The 15,496-nt window shown below is 37.9% G+C and overlaps 1 protein-coding gene across 2 annotated transcripts; it reads right to left on the bottom strand.

Moving 5' to 3' along the window:
• Positions 1-435: 435 nt before the first annotated feature.
• eIF3h (eukaryotic translation initiation factor 3 subunit h) lies at positions 436-15,363 on the bottom strand. Of its 2 annotated transcripts, none has more exons than XM_067108504.1 (6): positions 15,251-15,363; positions 7,923-8,073; positions 5,614-5,781; positions 5,035-5,237; positions 4,522-4,704; positions 436-763 (listed from the first exon to the last, which is right to left on the bottom strand). In XM_067108504.1, exons 2-6 carry the CDS (start codon positions 8,065-8,067, stop codon positions 548-550), a joined length of 915 nt encoding a protein of 304 aa, XP_066964605.1. In that variant the 5' UTR covers positions 8,068-8,073; positions 15,251-15,363; the 3' UTR covers positions 436-547. The 2 variants fall into 2 exon arrangements, with proteins under 2 accessions (XP_066964605.1, XP_066964604.1); XM_067108503.1 differs by lacking the exon at positions 15,251-15,363 and adding an exon at positions 11,889-12,036.
• Between the last annotated feature and the right edge of the window lie 133 nt (positions 15,364-15,496).

The following is a 15,496-nucleotide window of genomic DNA, read 5'->3' on the forward strand; positions in this document are numbered from 1 at the left end:
AATGAGACCTGTTTTCACAGAATGCAAGTTGTAGATATTACATTAGTGTATTGAAATCTACATTTTTAATCAGGCCACTCAAATCATACCCCTCACCATGGCTACTGCCAGTACTTTATATTATAGAGGGCACTTCATATTTTTTCTTAATGCTGAACCATGAGGGCAAGATGATTGCTTGGGACACTGCCCTACTTCCCTCTGCTGTACAGGTGTGCCACTCTCTATGTTCCGTGTAGTATGGTGTTAACTTTGATGCTACAATAACCATTTCTAGTAAATGAAAGTTATTTTTTAAGTATGAACGCACAAATACATGTTTGTATGTTGGTAAATATTAACATTTTGACAATTTCAGATTATGCAATTACTGCTGTGGTGTGTACTTGACACTTAAAAATAATTGTACAGAAGGTTGTAATAAAACAAAAAAAATACTATAGAGGATTCTTTTAATTTTCCAGTGTAAAAAAAAGTGTATGCTGGATTTTATCTGTTCTTTGTTTTCTAAATCTATCCAGACATTAAATGGTTTCTAATACAGTAATTATTTCTTTTCATGTTGCAAAGCCTTAGCAACATACAGCTTACCAAGAGACTGACAACAGAACTGAGAAATTTGTTTGCAATAATTAGAAATCTGTCCTGATGTAATCATGGCATCCAAACGAGGCAAGGGAGGGATGGGCTTGAATTGTTTATTAATATCTTCATCTGGAAGAGGTGGTTCTCCCCTTGATTGACGCTGTGCATTTTCTGCAGCCTGAAAAACATAAAACAGAACTTAAAATTCTTTTGGGTTGCATTGTTACTGTAAATTATGGAAAAATGTCAAGTATTCTGGTGGGTCACTGAATGTGGATGTCAAGGAAGAGGTTACTGAATGAAGCAAAGAAGTGAATGTAAATCCAATTGCTGTAGAATTGTGTTTTGGATGTAGTGCTGAGATGCTACATACTACTGAGTAGGCAAAAAAATTGCTGATAAAGGTATTTATCTCTTTACAAATGCCAAATTTTAAAGCAATTTAAATTTTGCCTGGCCACACAAACACAGCCTTTCATCTATTTCATCTATGCAGTATCCTTCCTGCGCATTCACTGGACCGGCCCTCTACTCACTAAATGAGGGTGGTACCAAGGTGGTGATGGGGGAGAGGGAATGCTCATTCTTACCCAACCAACATTACTCAGGTTTTTGTTCTTTCAGTCAATATTCAGAATGCAAAACCTAAGGGAAATAATGAAGTGAAGTGGATAAGGTAGGTTCCCCCAATACGGAAGGCTAGTTTGTATATTATGAAAAATGCAAATTACTTAAATAAATTGGCATCTGTTCCTTCACGGATACAAATGTTTGGGTAAAAGGCCCTACTTTGCCTACCCCACTTATTACAGAAGGGGAGACAAGGGCTCATACTCTAGATTGGTAGAACATGAACTCGCAATGCTACCTACCTGTGTTCACTTGAGTCCAACCTTTACTACTTCAGCATGTATGCTTGCAGGGAGAATGGGCTGGTGCACATGCCTCCTTTTCCCTCAGAACTACACACAATCAGACAATTCCTGGTAGTTATACTACTTGCTAAGCTGTCACCACAGGCCCCAGCAAAAAGGTGGCGAGAGGCTTGTGAGCAACATCCCTCAAGTAGAATGAGGTGAAGGTAGTCTGACGGTATCAGGTTGCTGCCCTCATTAGTTGCTGGACCGAGATGGTCTTAAGTAAGGAGAGAGAGAGAGAGAGAGAGAGAGAGAGAGAGAGAGAGAGAGAGAGAGAGAGAGAGAGAGAGAGAGAGAGAGAGAGAGAGAGAGAGAGAGAGAGAGACCCAACAGCTCTAATATCATGAGCTTGTGGACAGGTTGGAGGGTCCTCTGTACTATCAGGAGACTCACATGCTTTGGAGGTTATCTCCTGCAGCCACAAGATGATGTTCTTGGATACCTCCTCCTTGCAACACCCCCCTACTCACAACTTTTATTTGCACCTTGGTATGAGGCTCTTCCTTCTCATGTAACATTTTTGGGCCAATCCAGGCACAGCAACATCTCATTTGGCTCTCCACAGACAAATGTTTGGAAGGATGGAATCAAGAAACTCTACCACTGGGTCTGGAACCAAGGAATTTTGTCAGCCACAAATTCTAGGATGAAAACGAATGAGAGACACCACCATCCCTCAAGTGCCCGACAAGGTATGACAAACCATGCAAATCCTTGACTCTCTTGGCTGAGGCAAGGGCTAGAACACCATTTTGAAGGTAAAATTCCTGTCCAATGACAAAGAGGAGTTTGAGAACAGGATATGCTGTATATCAGGTCCACAATAATGTTCAGTGGTGAATTATTGTTGATTTGTAACATTTTTATAAAATCAACAATTCACCACTGAATATTACTGTGGACCTGATATACAAAGAGGAGTTTGTAAGGGGCTGTCCTGAGTCTTGGAAGTACCAATGTCAGGTCCTAAGCCATTCCTGGGGAGGCGAACAAGTCCATGTCATGTAGGCAGACCACTCGAGTGAGCACTGCCCAATACTCTTCAATAGCCAAAACAGATAGGCCCTTCTCGACAAAAGAGAAACTACTGGTAAGCTGAAGCAGAGGCCAACTCCCTGAGATCATGAAGCTCCCCCATGAAAGAGCATAATGACCTTGAAACTGTCACTCTAGGTCCAAGGGTTAAGTTTTGAAGAGGCATGACCCTGCAAAGTCTGTAGCTCTGCTGTTTCATGCCGGAGGGAGAGATTCCCGTTACATGAGGAACTGACAATCTCTGCTCCCCACCACATTCCTGTTCCAGTGCCCAAGATAGATTATGGACTCGGTACTAACTGGGATCCTGCTGAAGCAGCCAGCAGGAGCAGGGAGAAGACTCACAGCTAGATAAAGCATGCTTCTTAGGCTTCCTCCTCCTCTCCCCATAATGCTCCCATTGTGGAGAAGGCCATTCAACACATTCAAGCCAAACTGTGACAAAATTAATAGAAGGTCAACAACCATGACTTTCATAATGACGGTCCTGTCTGCTCTCCAGTAAGACCAACAAGCACAAAAGCACTGAAAAAATGCATAATACACTAGCATTTCTGAGCACAAAAAGGCACTAGTAGCATGCAGGTGCACTAAGAATGTATAAGTCATAAAAAAAGCACAAACATCCATGCAAAGGAACAGCCAGCATATAAAAAAGTGCCAAAAATATGTTGCAGCCTGAAGAACATGGGTGAGAATAGGCAACCCCTCTCCCCATCCACACCAGGGTACTACCCTTGTTTAGTCAGTGCATGGTCAGTCCAGTGCATATGCTGGAAGGATATTCCATACATGAAAAGCATACTGTTTGTATCCCTGTAGGAACAAAGACAAGATCTCAAAGGTGAGAGCAAAATTTTTTCACTGTAAAAGCACAACACTGCCTCAAATCACACAACAGGAAACTTAATAAAAGCAGTACAATGGTTAAGACAATTCGTATGTGGATCATGTGTTCAATATGAAATACCTGAGAGTTAGTTCAAGATAATATACTGTATAGCATGAAAACACTGAATAAAGCTCATGATAAAATGTAATTTCTTAAGAGGTGAAAACTGATCTCTAGATATGAGTAGTTTGGAATACAAGTAGGTCTCAAACAAAGGTGTATTTAGTCTTTCTGGTTGCTCTGAAGGAAAAGGTATATTGCATTACATGCCATGCTGTTGCAATATGGAGAGAAATGGCAAAGACATAGAGTTGGGAAGTGTTTGAAAGAGCAGAGAAAATTTGGGAAAAGCAACAATAAAACAGTAACTGGATTAATATGGGCGGTAAAAGAAAAAGTGGTTGACCCTTTCAAGATATTTTGGAATAGATGGTAAGGATGATGGTGAACGGAAAGGAATATGAGAGTATAGAGAATGCACATGGATGAAGGTAAAAGGAGAGGAATATCCAAGTATGGAGAAATTCAAACAAAAGTGAGCTCTGCAAAAGGCAAGGAATGGTAGTTGATACTGTAATATTAAAAGAACTCTACGAAAATTTTGTGCATGTTCTGAATGTAATTAAAAGAACTGTTAATTTGTTTGAGTTTCTCTATTAAAAATAAAAAGGTAAAAATCAAATGTGGCAAAAATATCTGGTGTAAAAAAAAGAGGACTAAATTAAGTTGGAAGTCTTACACGTAGACAAGACAGCATAAGTATTAAAACTGAATGACAAGTATTCTGTGAGCCTGAGAGGTAAGGCAAAACAGAAGTCAATACATGTCATGCATGAGGGGGATACAGGCTCAGGATGAGCCTTCTGAATAAGAGTAATACTGTAATTAGAAGTTCTTCGCATACTGGTAGATATTTGCTTTAGCTGTTTAACTGCCTTGTATCATCAATTACATTTCACAAAGAATAAGAGGCTAAGCAGCTGAAAAATGGAAAATAAATTGTTACATCTTATTTAACTACCCTTCAGAGAATTAAAAATGGTTAAAATCCTGACAAAATGACTTCGAAACAGATGTACTTAACATTCTTACCCTTTTTTGCATGAATTTATGTTTGTCTTGTAACTGTTTTGCATTCTGACGCTGGAAGTTATTGAACTTGTTAGCTTCCTGACTTAAGTCGTCTACATATTCCATCAAACACCTTAGTTGACGATCTAGTGTTGACATGGTACCAAGATCAAGGAACTGCATACCTTCACTACTCGGCATCATCTGACGTAAATAAAATTTAAAGTGATAAAAAAACAATGAAAAGTTAATTACATATATATATATATATATATATATATATATATATATATATATATATATATATGTATATATATATTTATACTTATATGACACTTTAATGGACTGCATGCATGCACAATGTTTCTGATTGTCTTTCTTCCCACCCAGTTATTAAGAAACTCAAGTCTGTGTCAAGCAACAACAATAAATGTAATCTATATATTCTTAAACATTTCCTCTTCCCTCTCCAGTGGAAAATGGGATTAGTGATGTGCACTAACAAAGGTTAGGTGCTCAAAAGAATAGTTTTACCTCATACAGTTCACACATCAGTGTATTAACAAGATGAGAATTTTTTATCACTAGCCGGATCTCTTGGAATAAAGTCTCATATCCCAAGTGCATCTTCTTCAAGGCTTCAGGAGTATAGTCACGCTCCTGTACAGTATTGATAGCCTCTGGTGTAAGGCGATAAGCTTTGATGGATAAGAATCCTCGAGCAGTCTTGATTGGATCTGCAAGTGAAACAAAATTAACACTGCCAACAATCACATAAATATAATTTTCTGCAACAATGAAGCATTTGCTTCAAACACAAGTATGCAAGAAAAGAAAATTTAGCATAAACTTAAAATGCTAAAGCATATTTCATAGAAAACTTGACAAAACAAAAACCATGAGAATTGAGGGTTTCTATACAGTACAACTGTCCAACATCTACCAATCTCTAATTCCCCAACCCATAACGACAAGTGAGTTATCGTTTCCACACAACACTAATAACTATATTTATCTTGAAAATGTTAATCACAGTAAGTATATCTTACTGGTGCCTTGCAATATGTTAATGATTTAAAGCAAGCGTACTTCTCAATGATGGTAAAAACTCACCATAAATTAAAACTACGGATTCTTCTATACTGGTTTGGTAGGAAAACTGTGAATCCAATAACTGAGTGGTAATGAAATTTCCAAGTTGTGTACTCTGGTACCATCCAACACTAAGATGGTCCACATTAACCTTTCTTAGATGACGCATCATCTCCAGCTGGTAGTCCTCTGTGAAAGGAGAGCAAACAATGGAAACTTAATAGGTAATGCACCCTGCACAGCACAATTTACATTATGCCTTATAATCAAAATGAAAAATAAAGCAGATTACATCTGTAAGCATGAATGGATTAATATTATTATGAACTACTGTACACTGGTTTAATCTGACCACTGAGCAACATCAAAGGCTGGTCAAAATGCAACTTTTAATAATGGCTACGAAGCATTGCGTACAGTAGGTTGCTTCTTCTATTCATAAAAGTTCAGATTAGATAAAAGCATATTGTCTAGAAGAAATTCCATTAACTAACTGCATCAAATAATTTTTTAGTTATTGGGTAGAGCCTCGAATGACCAACTTCTAACGGTTCTAGAATCATTATTTATTAAACAGATTGTTCTGCAGTTAAACTCCCAATCCTCTGCCACGCCTCTATGCCTATCGTGAGTGTTCCTGGAACCCCAAGTTGCCCTTTGTTGTCACTTGACTGCCTTTCTTCTTGAAATAAAGGTGTGCCTTCTGTTCTGTATTTCAATGCTTGTTTTTAATCGTTTTATAACAATTGTAATTTTTAATTTTCGTTCTTGTCCCAGTCATTTTAATGATTGTAAATTTGTCTGTCTTTTTAGTCTTGAAAATGGGACTTGTGGTCCAGAAACATCAGCAACTTAATAAAGTCATATCAACATGCCTGTCCCTCTCCCTCTTCAGATTTTTTAGTTATCTTTACTTTCATGGAAACAGAAAGTGCTCCAAGAATCCACTGATGGGTTTCATGGTTGTATGGCTCTAGGAATAACAGAACTTGATGCCACGAGGAGGAAGACGACCCTATTATCGTTACTGCTGAATTCAAAATAATAATTCACTATTTTTGCAGTGAAACCAACTCATCTGTGGATTTCATAAACTTATTCCCAATCCCCGATAAAACGAGGACAGCTGAGCGTTTGGTTATCATCTTCACCTTGTGTGTGTGTAAAGTGAAGCTTCAACAAATTAGCTATAAAAAATACGTCTGAAGCTTTCTTTTACAGAAAATTGTGCTGGCACACTGAAAACATCAGCAAGAATTAGCTACAAGGGGCACTTTTCACTATTTCAAATATGATAGGGTAACAATATCAATTAAAACTTGAAACAACAATATACAGTAAATCAGATATGGAAATATTGGAAGAAACAGTAGAAAAAAAAAAAAAAAATGGAATGAGATGATGCATGACAATGGTGCAGATTGGGAGGGATACCACAGTGTGAGTGGTAATGGGTACCCGAGCCACCAAAATAACACTTTAGCCATCAAAACCTAATTCAGTTTCTTGGCTAATTCGTTACAGAACAAATAAGGACGAGTTGCATGAGAGTCAAGATTTTTACTTCATCTGGTTAAACTACTTTATAAACTGCCATACTTTATAAACTGCCATTTGTGAATGGCCAAGACCATGTCAGAGTATGTGCTTTACAAAGATCTGATCAAACTGCACAACACTGCAAAACTATATGAGTAAGAGCAAAAGATTTCATGAGAGAAATACTGTACCAGTAATTATCAAAACACACAACTTGCATAACTCCTCCCAAATACTATAGAGTAACACCTCAACCTAAAGACTTTTGCACTTAGCTATATTTTTTATTATTTTTTGGCATGGTACCATTTTAGATCTGACACATTTTTAAATAAATCTTTAACTGAATGTTAAGTGTAAAGCACAGGACAGTTTAGGTTAGGAACTATGAAATTTCTGTTAGCTATAAATTATCTAGAAAATATTCAAGGGCTTGCTATAACATAAGGTCTCTTGTTACATATCATAAAGCCAGACCCCAGTATCTGTTAAATTGAGGTGCTACTTCACAAACTAAACAAAACAAGCATTAGGGGCAACCACACATGAAAAATCACAGAAATACCAGGGACCTTGCTACAGTGGGCAAGAATAGCACACCAATAATTTTGAGGCATGGAACTTGCTCCAAGCATTTCAGAACCTGTTGAAGGATACTCCTCTCCACAAATTATAGGTGCTTTAAATGTGCTACAGCCCAACGTATGATAAATCAATTCCAGCAAAGCAATGCCTTGTACCTTCGCAAGAATACAGGAAAAACAAAATATTTTAAAAACATTTTACAGTACCTTCATCCACATCATCTGCATGTCGAGGGAAAGGGAAACAATTGGTGATTTCCAAACGGTCTTCAACTACCAGCCCTAACAAGACTCCCTGTGCTACCTCAGTATTACCTGCCCCTTCTTCATGGCAGTGTTTGATGATTTTCATCAAAGCCTGTAAATCAAAAATAAGACCGTATTAAATAAACAATACAACTGAAACCACAGAAATACAAAACATTAACTAAAACTCAACTTGTTAATTCCTGTTAAAATAAAAAATTACATATACATCCATATCTTACAGATGACTGTATAGCAGACTTCCTACCTACTTGTACAGTGTACCACCAGTCAAACGCTAAGCTGAAGTTGAGTTCTGTGGTGATAATTTCTTGACAATGTATAATTATAAAAAAAAAAATGTTTGCTTCCAATAGTTATTATGTTCTATGCACATTTCTGACTGTTCCCTCTATTGAATTAAATAACAATTTTAGAAAGACTACATCCTATCGTTCCTTACCCAATCCTAATGTAGGCCACAACATTTCGCCTGACCTGGGGTAATGTCATAATTATGACAAAGATACTCATTGCTATGGTTTCAGTCTGAAGTTAAGTATTGTGGCAACAACTTCAGTATACCATATAAGGAACAGAAACTTAAGAATAGCTTGCATCCCAGGCTACACAAGGTTAGGTTAGATTTCAGTAACAAGCCAATTTGGACAATAACCATTCCACTGACAAACAGATTGCATAATAAGATTCAATAAAATGTAAACAACACACCTTTCTTTTTTTTCTAATATTTTGGATCACTGAACATGAACAATACATTAAAAAACTAAAGTTAATTTTGAGAATTGAAGCTAAGCCACGATATGATGGTAAATTTTGTTCCAATGAAGAAAGGGGAACTACATGGTTATATGTAATTAGGCAAATACAGAGAAACTATTAGCAATACTAAACAGGTGGCAATACACAGCAAGAAAGACCGCCAAGAATTATTCATGAATAAATATGGCAACTTATGTATAAAAGTATAAATTTCAACATTATATCAATATCTCGGTAATTATATATTTCCAACAGATGTATGCATTGGTAATCTTGAAAAGGTTGTTTTGGTTAGGTTGTAGCCAGTGCCAGACCACATGTCCAAATGGAAATTTTGTCCCACTGATTTGTTCCTGATACTCAATGTTCCAGGTGTGGTGGGGTCCTAAGGGGGTGAAACTGCTGGCTAGGTATGAGCACAAAACCCTATCAGGTTAAGAAAGCAAGTTCTGGTTAGGTCAAGGGAGAGCATTCTAGGAAAGGTTAGGTTTGGCCTGTTTTCACAGTTGGATTTCTCACGGCTAACCGTCTCCCTACTCTGCATCCGCTCCTATAAATGTATTGTACCATTACTTGGCTTTCAAGAGCATTTGAAGCGTCGGGTAATGAGCAAAGTAGGGAGACATGATTAAACGTTGGTAATTTAGTCCTGCTGATTTGTATCTGATATTCAGTGTTACTTGGGGGGTCAAAGGCCGGCCCTAAGTCAGGTTAGAAGGGTAAATTCTGGCTAAGTCAGGTCATGACACTCTATCAAAGGTTAGATTACTTAGGGGGTCTGGGTGGGGGAGGTTAAGCCTCCCAGCCAGGTCAGGGCATGGCACCCTAACTCAGGTAAGGAAGGTTAGGTTTGGTTAGGTTAAGATACAGCATTCTAGGAAAGATTAGATTTCTCACGCCTAACCCTGTCTCCCTACTCTGCATCTGCTCAGGAGGATATAATTGTTCAGTAGACAGTGACATACACTAGTACATAAACATGTTATAATTTAGACACCTGCCATCAGGCTATCTCTGTAGGCATACCCTGGCCTAAATTTGTGATAAAAAAGAAAAATGCATAAGAACTGACTATAATACTTGAAAGGCTGAAACATAGCCAATTTACACCACCCATAAGTTTATAAATACCATAATTTTGACCATTCCCAGGTAGAACTAAGCAATAGCTCTTCGTCGGGTATTTCTTTGGAAACTGATTTTTCCTATAGTACTTTGGTTGCTTATCAAGAACTTAGCGTTATTTTTTGTCAGTCGACTGCAATTAACCTCAGCAGTAGTATGCTGGCCATCCTGGAGTGCTATCGTGCATGCGCAGTATTATAAGGAAGCTTTTGGTAAAAAGTTGAGTTTCCTTCACTGGGCTAAGTAACACGGCCTGCTAGGTTACATCAGGGTAAGTTAGGTTAGTATAGTTCCTTTTATAATAGCTTTCCTTGGCCAATTCCTTCTTGAACATATGGCTCCCTAATGACTTGTGCCTGCGCAGAACCATTCCATAACAACAATATGTCAGTCCAGTCTTTCTCCCAACGATTTTCCCCACCTGACCATGTTGGATAGAGATATGAGGTTAACAATAACTGACCGAAAATAAACAACACCATCAGCAATACTAAAAGGGTATTATTACAGTTTCGGTCAAATTCGGATATCTAATATTTTTTTACTTGCTATCATATATTTTTGTCATGATTCATACGAAATACTTACTCGCATCTTCCGCAAATTAAGAGTTACGGAGATATTTGCCGATGAATATTGTGCCTTGTTGTTATCGCAAGGATGCGTTTATGCTGCCATGTCAGTTTTTCTGCTGATGCGTTTTTGTTTTTTGTCAATGTATTGTGGGTAAAAATGCCTAATCGCCTTTTTGTTTTCGTTATGAATTATAAGTACGGGTACAAATGCTGAAACCTGATTGGTTGCTTTGTTTCAAGAATATCCAATTAACTGCGATTTTGGAATAAGCGGCTTTCTACAAAAGTGCGCCCAGTTGACTGCCATGGATTCCGTCGTGCACGCCTGCAGTGGGTGTTCTCTGTCTTACTTTGAGGCTATTGGTCGTTTCCAGGGACATTACCATGGAACTCCACAGGTTGTGAATACCTTTCTTCGTGAACATTTAGTACTACCATCTATTTAAGGTAAGTGAAGTGGTTAACAAAAAGGGTAACATTGCAGTTTCGCCGTGAATTTCACCGAAACTGTAACTAGACGTTAGTAAAATTTCGTTCCTGTAACCCCTGTGGCAAGCACGCGAGCTCAATATTACCGCTTGCCAGAACATACGAGCTTGCAACAATCATTTAAAATGTGCATAAGCCGCGTAGAGCGTTTACGCTTTTGCACCACCCGGCTGAGAGCGGTACCCATGGCGCCATGTATCTCTAAATCTAATTATTTGCGTAAAAATAAAGGTCAGATTCCTGAAAGTACACTATTTAAGCTTAGGAAAATGTAATTTTATATCGGAAATGTGAATTTGACCGAAACTGTAAATTTACCACTAAAAGTATGGGAAAAATCGACTTCCAAGGTAATAGTACTTGCGAAGCTGTTGCTTAGAAATAACCATTCCCATACTAGTTGGCAAACTGGTTTCATCATCCAAATTTTATAGGTCTAAGCTAAGCTACGTTGGACCACATTCTAGGTTTGGAGGGTCTACGCCAGGCCAGGTGCCAAAGGACATTGCATCGTAGTCTGTTGGCCTAGTCAGGCTGGAATGCGTCACCTAAGTAATCGTCTGTTGGGTGCTCGTCAGTCTTGCCTGAATAGGCTAACATAGGGTTACTTGTTCTTAGTTAAAGGTCACCGTTAATTGGGCATTCGCCTAGCCTGTCAGGTGCATGCCGGCACCACTCTCCTACATTAACGTGGAGGTAACTTACAACAGTGTGAGGTCCCTAACCCTGAGATCTATATCACCCTGGTCAGTGTGAAATAAAGTTCAAGAGGAAAACGCTGGCTGGAACATAGAAAAGCATTCTCTCGGAATTATCATGAGGCTCTGTCACAATCGAAACTAAGATCAGGGGTAGGTTTCAATATGGTGGTCAGTACAAAGGAGCTGGCCCTTTCCCACCCAAATACACATGTAATTTACTTAAATGTATAGAGATACACAATTATATAGCATACCAGGCCTTCGAGTTGCACAACATTAATGTTGCAACGTCCATTTTCTGGCTCTCGCTTTCCTCTTCCCGACGACATGTTTACGTCTTCCACCGAAAGGAATGAAGGACTACGAGCCTAAAACTGTCATTGCATGGTAGCAATCTCTTATTTTCAGTTATATCTATTTATAGCACAGTTTTAATAGAATTTTACCTTTGTTTCTAAATAATACATCGTTAAACATAACTTTATTCTATAAAACATTAACAAACATTTTATTGTAGGCTTGTAGGACAAAATCATAGACATTTACATTAAAACGGCAAGAGCGCTCTTGAATGTCACTATGACTACCATATTGGGATGAGATTCAAAGAACACGAATACATTTATTGCAATGTCAGTTAATTCTTCATTTGTATCTTAATCTGGACTCATAGTAAAAGAGTTTGTTAGTGCTCTGTCATTTTCGTGTATATGAATAAATGGAAAAAGGAGTAAAACTGCAATTATGTGATGCTTCCTAAAAATAAACTACATTAAATTTTTAAGGTTACAGACAATAGGAAAAAACCTTTTCAAGGTAATCCAGGCTATGTTGGTGGATGCAAAATATGTTTTACTATAGAAATAGTTGTTTACAACCGTCAGGAATATTGGAATGGAATGGAATATAGAATTTAGGCCAAAAGGCCAAGCACTGGGACCTACCGGGTCTTCAGCAAATAGACAGTAAGGAGGCTTGAAAGGTGTCACAGGAGGAAAGCCTTGCAGTTGCACTATGAAACAATTGTTAGGAGAGGTGGAAAATCAGATGGAAGAAGGAATATGAACGGAGGTACGGTAAATGAATGAAAGGGGTTGCAACTAGGGGCCGAAGGGACACTGCAAGGAACCTTAAGTAATGCCTACAGTGCGCCATGTGGGGTACACTCACGGCACTACTCCCTACAAGGGATAAAGAATAATAAAAAATATATATTTTCAGATGGAATGTCATTGGAAATGGAATATTTTTATTGGGAAAAAATATACTGTGGTCGTTACACAGCTTTTGGATACGAAACTTGGAAAACCCAATATATAGAAAAGACTTTAGTATAACCCATTGTCATTTGGAACCCCGAGTACCCAGCAAATACCGAATAACTGAACGGACAAGAGGAAAGGACACTTTAAAAGGTATAACAGAGAGGGAGAAAGCAATGAATAAGGATGAATCTGACGTGCCAGCAGCACTGAACATCATTGTTTTTGTATAGTAGGCTACCACCGTTCGGTCATCACAACAGATAACACGCATTTTCTAGTCTTAAATATTTTGATCCAAAAAGAATGATGTTAGAAAACAGTTCAAACGAAAGTATTTTTCGAAAGAAAGAGCTCTTTATATGTATTCGTTATGTTTACTACTAAGTAGCAGCGAAGCTGAACATCCTCATAGCAGGGATGGCCCCGCTGGTGGAGTGAGGGGTTTGGGGTGGGCGGTTACCGGCCGCCGCCCCCCCCTCAAAGTTGATGCTGAGTTGGTTAAAAATGGACAGTATTTGTTGTTTAAATACACACCTGTATAGTATATATATATATATATATATATATATATATATATATATATACGTGTGTGTGTGTTATGATGTGTATGTGCTTATGTAAGAAATTAAGAATCGATATATATGACACACACGCAAACACATAATAGGGCCGTTTATTTTTACAGATTAACAAACTATAATCTTTATTTTCTTTGCATTATAAAATACTCTCGGGAAAAAATATTGTTGTATAAAAAATAAAAAATAACCATAAAAGATTTGGTTTGTATATATAACATTACCTAAATGATATATTGTATCTACAGTAGTTCAACTGGTTAAAATATTGGTCAAAATTGTCTTTTGGTCCTCAAGCCATCCCTGCCTCATAGTACTATTGTTCCGTTATCACAAGAGATTATTTAAATAACGTATTAGGAAAAGGTTCAAATTAAACCATTTTTCGAAGGGAAGAACTCTTTACATCTTATCGATACATTTGCTAGTACTACTACTACTACTACTTATTTCAAGTGTGTGAACTTTCACTTAGAGCAACCCCATAAGACCATTAATTGGCCTTTATAAAAAGAAACTGAAAACAGAATATATTCAATGATAACTTACTATAAACATTAGTGTAATATACCGTATGGTGTTCCAAGCACCATTATCTTTAAAAATTCTGTATCAGATAGACTCATTTACTTAAGAAAAGGGTTGAGAGAGGGGTGTGGAGTAAGTGGTCAGTTCAATCATGTAAGAATTAACGATACAGCTTATGGTTCAAATTAAGTGTAAAATACTAACAGGCTGAGATGCCGGGCATACTCAATTTTGATGTGACTATTTTCTTAGGTAGTGTTGAATGACGTCTATATAGGTTCCAGCTTAGAGAAGTGGGTCGTTTGTCATTTGAAATGACATGGCAAATGGTGATGTATTAAATCAGTTAAACCTAGGCAGTTAAGATTATGATTACTATCTTTGCTTATATTCCAGTTCTACTTCAGCTGTCCACTTTTCAACTGCTGTCACCTGTGGTAAAAGCAAGTGGGTGTTAATTTCAAGTTTACAATAAGCTTCCATGAAGCTATTCCGCCAAGTGTGGTGATGATTCTGAAAACGGCTCAGTTCATTACCAAACGATTCGTAATTCACACACATAAAATGTATACACCAAAATAACAATGTCGATAAGGCCATAATCTGAAACCTAACGATTGTTTCATTCAAATGATGTCCTATTCTTTTTTCTTCCGTTATGATAAAAAAGAATATATAAGGTTTTCTATCTATTTAAGAATCCAACTTCTTTAACTTTAAGTTGCTGCAGTTCTCACTCTCCAATAGGACAAATCCCTATGGTGAGTCCTAAGGAATTCGTCAAACTAATTTACAATAATAATTTCGTTAACAACAAGGCTACAGAATGAGTGGACACTCGTTTGCCAATTACGTTATGGGAATAGCGAGGTCCCTGAACATCTTTGCCACATCTAGACAAGTGGTTCCCAACCTTTTTTGGCTCACGCACCCTTTCACCATATGCCAGAATGTCACCCCCCGCCCTTTTCGAGATTGTCTGCCTCAAAAGGTGCATTCCAAATAATATGCAACAAAACACTAACACAAACACACAAGCTAGCGGAAAGAAAACCTAACGTAACCTCTCAATAATGCAGACTGATGCACACTGCCAATCTGTGGTCACATTTCCCTCGCCCCGAAACTCTGAAATCCCCGCCTAGGGGCGAATTCCCCTGGTTGAGAGCCACTGGTCTAGACCGTGGTCACGACATAAACAAATTCCTCCTATTAACCAGCTAAGGACAAAAGGCTTTACTTAACCTTGTTGTCAAGGGTGGAGTCTACACGTCACTGAAGTTTGAACTTCTCTGAAAATGGGTCATTTCCTGGCCTATTTGCCAGCGACGTCTACGTGAGCAATGATGGGAAAGTAAACAATGGTCGTTGACTGGGGGTGGTCTGTCCTATTTGTCTGCACTGCAGCGAGGTAAATATTTATTGGGATATTGACTTTTACGTTATTTTGTTGAGTATTAAATACCTAGATTTATTAACGTACGAATATAT

The sequence above is a fragment of the Macrobrachium rosenbergii genome, chromosome 9 (genome assembly GCF_040412425.1).
Source record: "Macrobrachium rosenbergii isolate ZJJX-2024 chromosome 9, ASM4041242v1, whole genome shotgun sequence".
Taxonomy (NCBI): domain Eukaryota; kingdom Metazoa; phylum Arthropoda; class Malacostraca; order Decapoda; family Palaemonidae; genus Macrobrachium; species Macrobrachium rosenbergii.